General features: G+C 40.4%; 1 protein-coding gene across 1 annotated transcript in view; it reads right to left on the bottom strand.

Moving 5' to 3' along the window:
• Positions 1-342: 342 nt before the first annotated feature.
• The window catches only part of PTPRK (protein tyrosine phosphatase receptor type K), a 320,227-nt gene continuing 311,204 nt past the window's right edge, over positions 343-9,365 (bottom strand). The window contains exons 30-34 of the mRNA XM_059835338.1: positions 6,828-6,959; positions 6,471-6,596; positions 4,370-4,533; positions 2,970-3,105; positions 343-491 (exon numbers count right to left, since the gene is read on the bottom strand). Of these exons, the coding sequence (XP_059691321.1) occupies positions 438-491; positions 2,970-3,105; positions 4,370-4,533; positions 6,471-6,596; positions 6,828-6,959 (612 nt within the window). The 3' untranslated portion in view covers positions 343-437. The remainder of the gene's footprint in view (positions 492-2,969; positions 3,106-4,369; positions 4,534-6,470; positions 6,597-6,827; positions 6,960-9,365) is intronic.

The raw sequence follows: 9,365 nt of genomic DNA, 5'->3' as shown, positions 1-9,365 counted from the left end.
TGAAACGTATAAAGAATGAACCTTACTATCAATCTGCACTGTTATTGTACTTTAACAATGTATCAAAAGAAAAGAAAAATTAATACCATATAGGAAATATTGATACATGCAACAGATGGTCGCTCTACTGTAATTGAGAGACGGCTGCATATACAAACACTGAAAAGTCCTAATTTGCGCAAATCTCTTCCAACTCTGATTTTCATTAAATAGTATTTATGTGGCACTAAATGTTGATACTGTATACAAGCATAGAAACAGATTGAGTTCTTTTATTAAGATACACAACTTCATAAGAAAAATACTTTGCATTTAAAATTTAAAATCCCTCCCACCCCCCTCTCCCCCTAAAATCTTTCTTCACAGGATCAAGAACTGTTGTCAAAACAGCTTATTGAGATTCATGTATTTGGTGAACTTTGTCACATCCATTCCGATTAGGAGGATTCCAAGTACTCCAGTGCAACATCATAGCAGAAGCGATATTGCTCCTTTAACAGGAAAGAGGGGGAAAAAAAAAGAGAGGTTGTTAAATTAAGATTCTAAAGTATTAGCAGCGTATCTACAAACAAGAATAGTCTTTGCTAACTACTATTTTTTTTCCTATTACACAAGTATATTACCAGCTCTGATTTAAAAACTAACCCTAACCAATGAACTGGAAAAAAAACCTGACGATGAAATGCAACGATTTGCTTCTCTGATTTTTTCAGTTTCTGAACTGGTTTATCAAACACAAAAAGTTTTCCTATCAGTCAGAGCATTCTTACAGTGAAAGCACCTTGACTCTGACATACCATTTATATTTAAGTTAGCAGATACTGAACAGTTAACCAGTGCCTGCTGCTTGGACAGCCAGGGAATGGCTAGGGAATACTGAGCTGTGACACAAAGCTGCTCTGGGCCCACGGCCCATTTGTACAGTCGTGTTGATGTAATGTCCAAGAGATCAGATGCACATTTGAAAGAGAAGCTAAAGCTCAAAATTTCATCACGGTTAGTATTGCTCCTTAACAAGGCTGCTGTTCAGAGCTGATACTGGGGGACAGGGAGGAGGAAGGAGAGAGGAGAGGGCAAGAAGGAGAAGAAAAACCAAGGAAATGAATTCAATCTCTGTTGTCCTTGCGACCTAACAAAACGAATCTGCTTTTGTGATTTATTTTTGTTTGCAAAGGAAGCCAGCGTGATCCATTAGCAGGAAGTGGTGGGGATATCTTAGAGGCTTTATTGCACTGCTCATTTTTGTTATCTGATCATGTTGCTGAATGTAGGGCACATGACAGTGTTACATATACTTTTTCCTGGTTTGTTTTCTAACTAGCGACTCAACAGCTGCTGCTGTTCAAGAGTTCTGAATAAAAACCCGCACAACAGAAACACGTAACTACAGAAATTTAGTAACTGCAGATTAAAGCTACAATGGAATTCAGGACTATTTTGAAACGAAATGTTTACAGACCACTTATCAGAAACACAAACAATCTACCTTGGCCTCCCTTTACAGTGACACAAGTAATTTTCCATGTGATCTGCCCTGTTTTCTTCATAGCAGTGAACTGAAATCCAGGCAACAATTCAATATGTTGTGTCTCAGACATCTATGGCGCAGCAGACTGCAAAGTATTTGCGGCAAAACCAGCAATACCTAGCCCAATGTCATGCTGCTACAGGATGCTCTACCTGTTAACATTTTAACCATCTTCTTAATTTATGTGGTGGCAAGGGATGGAAGTGATGCAAAATAATTAAGCAAATCATGCCACAGAAGCTACCCGATACCAAGCAAACAGTGTCACCTGAAAAAAGGGCAATATGGGAAGAGGCAGCTACAGCCATTTTGCTCAATATGCAAGTTCACAAGGGTCAGAAGCAATTTTCACTATGCATAAACTGCAAAACGTTTTTAATTTCAGTTGGCATCCCTGATTTTTATGCTGTAGGCAGCCATCTGGCTGAAAAGCGACACTGGCTGCTGGCAGTGTGAGAGCCAAACGGCAGAAACTCCCGAACACTGTTTAACCTGCTTTCACATTCACCTACAGAAAGGAAGAAAATCCACTTGGGAGAATTTTTTTAAGGACTTTCCACAATGTTCAGTTTTCATGACTGAAGCAATCACATGGATGGATATGCACTCATACTGTACACATAAATATTGACCAGAAGAGTGAAGGTTATTTTGAGTTCTGGCAATGTACATACAAATATTTAGTCTCATGGTTTTGCTAATACAGGCTCATATTATTTATATTGTTTATTATTTAACTGTTGGACTCAACGATCTCAAGGGTCTTTTCCTACCTAAATGATTCTATGATTCTATATATTTGTTTCAAACATACTAGATCTAACCCTTTGATTTTAAAGTTCTGAGGTATCATTTTGACTACCACAAATCTAAGTAACAAACATTATCATTATGCAATACAGCTTCCAAAGCAGCAGTTGTTATTAAGAAGAAAAATATTCACATCTCCAGCTACTAATCTGGACTTTACAGCTTATTCCTACCAAGAAGAAATGCCTTGCTCCATAAAATTTCAAGACGGTTTGTGTGAGCACAACCTGCTGCAACTTCTCTTCAAATAGACCAAGTTATTTTTGGCGATTAAAGTGCATTCTGTTAACTCAGAATGTTTTCTGTGAAAAGTACGGTACCACTACAAGAAAAGTACTGTAAAATGCTTAGCCTGGCCTCTCATGATGCTGACTTATGTGTACACTCAAGAAATTTCCACCGCAGGATATAATGTTTCCCAACCTCACGCTCATACCAAGAATCAGACCAGCCTCTGCTCAGTGTACACTGCAAGGGGAGCCCAAGACCCAAAACCCACGCCCTTTTCTTCTTGTGGCCCAACATAGGTTTGCTCTGGTTTGTGGGCACAGGACTGAGAACACAGCTCACACAACAAGACAGCCTCTGCCCCCCCGGCTATTTGCAATAAACCCAATGGGCTAGTGCTTACCGGAGTTTCTACCATGTTGGGCTTACTGTTCCGCAAAGTCTTCACGGCGTGGAAAACATCCACCACATTCTGCCTTTTTACCATCTCAACCACAATGCCAATGGCACAGAACATCCCACTCCGGCCACCGCCATTTCTGTATGCAAGGAAAAGAGCTCGTTAAATGTCACCATGGTGTAAGACGGCATCCAAAACTCATTTCTGTTCTTTCACTCTGTAAGCATGAGTGATTCCTGAGTCCCACAGGGAGACCAGACTTTAGCAATCTCCTTGCAGCTCCAGACTGCTTGGTCTGAGACATTCGCTGTTTCCGACCTTCCTCTCAATTACTTCTTTTGAATTCTGCCCTTACAGCCCACCATGCTGCAGAGCTATGCTATAGCCTAATTTACATAGGCATCAGAAATAAAAAACTAAGTTCAACAGCAAGTACAACATTTTCCATTTAGTTCTGGAAAAAGAGTCACTTAAATTATCCTATGGTATAAGGATTATCTAGCCAGAGTAATGCCAAGGAATCACTGATTTGATATCTTATTGACCTTTGGAGACACTTCTGAACTATTTAATCTTCATTTCAAAGAAATTAAGGTAGGTACTACTTCTTCTTAAGTCTAAATTAGCCAGAAGGTTCCATGGATACTGAGGAGGGGTGGGCAGAAAGGGGTCACAAGTTAATTCTGAATACTTAAACACAAGCCTTTTTAAAAAAGTAAGGAGAAATGCCTAATTCAATTTCTAAGTTTTAAACTTTATATTTACATAACGTAGGAGAGACATTGGTCATTCTCTGCTTAGGGAGAAAAAGATGCCACCTTTTCAAAACTCCCAAACCAGCTCCCATTTAAGTATCGGGTTCAGATAAGCAGTCAGCGGTCATTTACTAACAACACTTTTAGGATCACGTACTGTATTGTAATATAGAAATTTTCTCTGATTTCATATATCCATAGCTTTCTGTCTAAAACTCTTAAAATATAGTAGGCCTTCTGGAAAAAATGCAGCACATAATATGCAAGAGATAAAAAAAAACCCCATTTGGCACTCAGCATAAAAATTTTCTTACTGAAACCATACAGAATAAATTGATCTGTACACATTTTGTACCTGAAAAACATGATATTATGTACAGAAGGAGACAATACACAGTATCACTGTAGTATCATGTCCAAAATATTAATTCCCATGGTACCTTGACTTGACACAGACAAATCCAAAAGTTGACCAAAAGCCAACTCTACAGCACCAGTGGTACTTTTTTTTAAAAAAAAAAAAATAAAAGAAACAAGGGCATGTGCAAAAGAACGTAGCCATAAGAATACTGCTTGAACTTAAAACAAGGACTAATTTATAAGCATTTATTTGAAAAGCAGCTATTTGACTTTCTCCCAGTTACTCACAGGCAATGGATGATGGTCCGGCCTTCCCCTTCTTCACATTCCTCTTGCCATTTTTCAACCTGGAGAATTAACTTCAAGAAGGATCTCTTGGAAGCTGGTACCTCTCTGTGAGAAGCCCATCCCAAATACTGGAATTGCTGCACCATCAGATAGCCCTCTTGTGGCTGAGGGAAACCAAAGAGCTTTAGGTCAATATGGCACATTTACATCTTGGTTTAGAAAAGCAAACTATAAAACTAACATGAAACTTAAGTGTTTATATTATGCACAGATTCCAACATGTGCATACTTTCCATGGTAGGGTCTCCATTAATTCGTATCACTTGAGCTCACGGATGTCAAAAAAGGAAAAAAAGGGAACTACAGTGAAGAAGACAATATCACGTTTTATCAATCACTAATATGATCGATATAACTATTCTGACTTCTTCTAAACGGACAAATTCCCTACGTGTTTTTTATCCTTAACAACAATAATCAATTGAAAACATGACTGTTAAATACTTAGACCTACAGAAATCAAGAGACATAACCTTTGGCTCCTATGCATGAACTGACCCCACTATAACTAAACAACAAGTAATACTGGTGCACAAATATGACTCTTATCCCCGAAGTCTTCCCTTTTTGCCAGACTATGATAATCACGACAGCGTTGCTGCCAGACTCTGAGCCTTCCATGTGCTAGATGCTACACAGGGAGAGCTCTGAATAGAATTAGACTGTCACAAGAAAGGCCTCAATAATTGGAAGAATAAATAGTCTATTCAGTTTCTTGGAGCTGAAGAAGATGAAAAGGAGTAGGAATGTGGATTTCGGAAAACGAAGAACAGAGCAGAGAGATATTTAGAAGCAGGATGCAAAGGCAAAAAGGCATGGGAGACAAAGAGAAGTAGAGGAGTAGAAAATTAAAACATCATAAAAAAGAAGAAATGGAAAAAGTGAAAATAAGAAATGAACCAAAAAAAAGAGGAAGTCTCAAAATACAACAAAAAAAGTGTTATGGCGTAATATTTGCCAGTGTGCCTATACCTTAGCTTCCTGTATTTTCTAAACATGGTATGAAGGGCTGAAAATGTTTTTCTTAGCTCTGAATATAAGCAAAACAAAGGTTTGGATAAAACACTGGCCACACACAAACTGATCTCTGCACTTTGAAAAATTAAAATGTGACCAAGAAAAAAAAAAAACTTTTTATGCACAGTAATCAGTTTTCCCCACAGCTACTCTTCAACATTAATGGAAGTTAAATGTATACTCCAATTGGTGGTGTGTAAGTTCAGTATTGGATGAAAGATACAAAGAAGTATTGGTAAATAAAATAGGGATTGCTGTTTAATTGTACATATAACGGTGGCACAAGCATCTTAACTCTTTACCTGTAGCAACATAAATAAGTGATTTATGGAGGTGAGCTAAAGGAGACACTGTGTGGCAAACAGGGTTTGCGAAGATGCTGTGATAGTGCGAAACACTACGGGACAGCAAAAAGACAAGATAGTGCAAGGTGTGAAAAAGCTGACAAGAATGCAAGACTGGCACTGCTACTGAAGTTGAGAAAAAGATGATAAACGTAGGTTGAGGTACAGTGGTACAGAACCCTTCAGAGCCAGAGGAGCTTTCAGTTTTTTCACACCCCGCTTTGCAGGGTGCCACAATCCTCCTTTTATGTTGTGGTTCTCACATCTTAGGCTGCGAAGGTGTTGGTTGCATAACCAGCCTCAGTGCTCCTGTTCCTGATTCACCGTGGAAGATGTCTTACAGAAGCTATGAATTAAATACCTCTCACTACATGTTCATTACAGGGATATTTCTTTCACTGCACACCGAAGAAACAGAGTACTTCTCATACATCTTCTACTCATCAGGGAGAATGCCACAGAACAACAGTCATTCACCTTACTGCTCTCTCTGCTTAGCATGCAGCTATAGAAAAGTACTAGAAATTAGTAATAGATATCGATGCTTGACTGACTCTTTCCTGGGCAATGTCTTAAGAACATTAGTATATCACTATTATTCAAAATTAAAAACCACAAGAGCCTAGAGAGTGTTAAAAATGACACATTTTTACGTTACATATTGTTACGATAATGCTTACTCTTGTTAGATTGCATATCCTGAAAATTCGGTTTATGACGTCGCAGTCCATTGAACACGACATGCATTCCACTTGGATGGGACCATACCGCAGTATCCCTTCCTTGGGCCAGTACTGCGGGCAGCCCTGCGCCAGAGCAAAATGGGCATATTTAAATGGTAAGTTACCACTTGATCATTGCCTTACTCCACTGCAGACATCTCATCTAACCTTTACTGAGCAACTAGTGTTAATTAGTTGCTGTAAAGCAGAGAATAACTGTAAAGTCACTGCACTGCTCTACATTTTGATCATGTAGTGGACCCCGAGTGATAAAAGCATGCGACGGTACATGGAAAACTCCAGCCCCAAACTAACCTGTGCTAAGTCGACTTCATTTAACATCACAAGAGAAGTACAGCCATAGTCATACACTAATCTCCAGAAATCTTTCACAGTGTTTGGTAAAGGATGTTGTGTGACAATAAAAGCTGCTGGCTGCCTGTAGCTCTGTAAAGGCAAACGATTTCATTAGCACTGGTAGAGGAAGTACTTCATAACTTCCACTTAAACACTGCAACAGAAAAAACACATAAATAGAACAAAGCGGTGACATCAATTACACCAGATTTCACCAAAGCTGATGTTAAAAATACATTGTCGTCTCCAAAGAACAAAGAGGTTACTCTGCTCAGATCTGCCTTCTGCCTTGTTACAGGCCAAGCCCTGTTTCAGTTCAGATATGCACGGGGCACTGAAGACGCTCTTCAGGGCTCTGCTGAGCTGAGGCTTGGGCAACTCCGCTCCAGACACCGTGTCCAGGCGATCGCGCAGGAAACCTTCTCCCCGTGTTGCAGAGAGGGGTGCAGAGGTCTTAGAAGATCACCTCATCCACAGCAGGTTACACATGTGTGCTGTGACTGAACCGGGGACTAAGCTCAATCCCAAATTCTGTTTCAGTGCCACAGCCAGAGGGTCACCCACAGAACTGACCTTCAGGACTCCTGGGGCCCATTTCCAGCAGAAAGCAGAAGTTAAACAGCAAAGTACTACTTCCTGTCATGACAGCAGATTCCATTTTCTGTATGCTGCATTATACACAACTGCAAACAGGGATTTCCAGCCTTGCATAGGTTAGCTGAGATGCAACTAATAGCATAGGGGCTAAGTCCCTGCAGCACATGTATTACAAGCAGCAAGCAGAAGAGGAGAGATCAGAAGTTTTTTGCAGGCAATTTGCAACTACGCACGGAAGAGTTCTGCAGTGAAGGAATGCAGATATGAACTGGCAAGGAAGCACTGACAGGTCAACCTAAGCATCAGAGTAAGATGGTGAATATTCTTGTAGGTGGATGGGATTCTAAGTCACCAGTTTGAAGACAAGGTGCCAGGGCTGCTGTATGCAACGCAGCGATTGCCATGTTTAGTACCCATGCTGGTACCAAAAGCAGTTTGGCTTGTTTTTTACTGAATTAAGTAGAGTAAATTAACCTAGGAGAAAGACCTGGTAGGGTAGCTAAACCACTTTTGGCATGGAAGCTTGCTTGTTTGAAGATTGATATGAGGGATCTTCATGTGCAATATATTGCCATACCCTCAAAAAGCATAGTGTGAGGCCCAGAAGGAAACAATACAATTCTTTTCACTCTTCTACTTGCTGTAAATTGTAAAGATAACAAATAAATGCCTTTAGCATCAGTACCTGTTTGACAACAGAATAAGGAGGCTGACAATTTTTTTATTTGTGTTTGCTATCCTAATGCAGTAAGCATGTTCGGGTAGTAGCGGCTTGTGTCCTACTTCCTAGATCTGCCCAGGGAACAAAGAAGAACAACCAATATTGATTCTTCCCTTGTATTTTTAAGAAATAAAACATCGAATCATAGAATCATAGAATGGTTTGGGTTGGAAGGGACCTTCAAGATCATCTAGTTCCAACCCCCCTGCCATGGGCAGGGACACCTTCCACTAGACCAGGCTGCTCAAAGCCCCATCCCACTTGGCCTTGAACACTTCCAGGGTTGGGGCATCCCCAGCTTCTCTGGGGAACATGTTCCCGTGCATCACCACCCTCACAGTGAAGAAACATGTACTAGCCGATGTCTTCCTAGCCCTCTTCCCCATCACTTCTGGTCTTTCCTGAGATGAGAGAATGTACTGAGTCTGAGATGATCAGGTTTTCAAAAAGAACAGGCAGGAGATCTGCTGTCACACTGGGAAGCAGACACCTTCTTGTGGGAACACGGGGACAAGTACATTGTGGAAAGGGAAAAGTTTCCATTTCTGTTTTGCTATTTAAAGTCCCCTTTCCTTGCCCAGCAGTGGGGTCCCCCTCTCTGAATAAATCGGTCTTAAAAAAAAACAGAAGAGAAAGGGCAAGAAAAAGCTTTTACTACCTAAAGTTTCAACCCTGTACTTATAGTCTTGTTATATGCCTTCATTGCAATATTACTTTTCTTCTGCTGTTTTTTTTTCTTTTATTACCACCATTTCTATCTTTCCTTATTGCCTCTGATTGCTCATCCATTAATACATTGCTTGGTTCCTGTCCCTGCCTGCCACACACTGTTACACACTCGGAGTCCTCCTGCCACCCAGCCTTTCAGCCTGCATTGTCTTCCTTTCTCCCCAAACCACACTCCGCTATGCAGCTGTGTTGGTTGGTCCATAGCACATCAATTTTATCCAGGTGCTTAATGTAATTTTAGCTGCAATTCTAAACAATTTTGGTTGCTACCAAAATTCTGCTCACTGCTCTAATTCATCCATTCAGTCCCAGTGACTCCCTAATAGATTGGTCTCACACATGCTACTCCTCCATTTTTCTGGCACAACAGCTAATTGTGAGACTAGGGACTGCATTTTGCTAGGAGTTCAGATGTTTCCTGCACTAGCTCAGGCAGAACTGCAGGATGA

This window comes from Gavia stellata, chromosome 2, assembly GCF_030936135.1.
Source record: "Gavia stellata isolate bGavSte3 chromosome 2, bGavSte3.hap2, whole genome shotgun sequence".
Taxonomy (NCBI): domain Eukaryota; kingdom Metazoa; phylum Chordata; class Aves; order Gaviiformes; family Gaviidae; genus Gavia; species Gavia stellata.
Note: the sequence above shows the minus strand (reverse complement) of the source record. Positions and strands in the feature narration are given on the sequence as shown.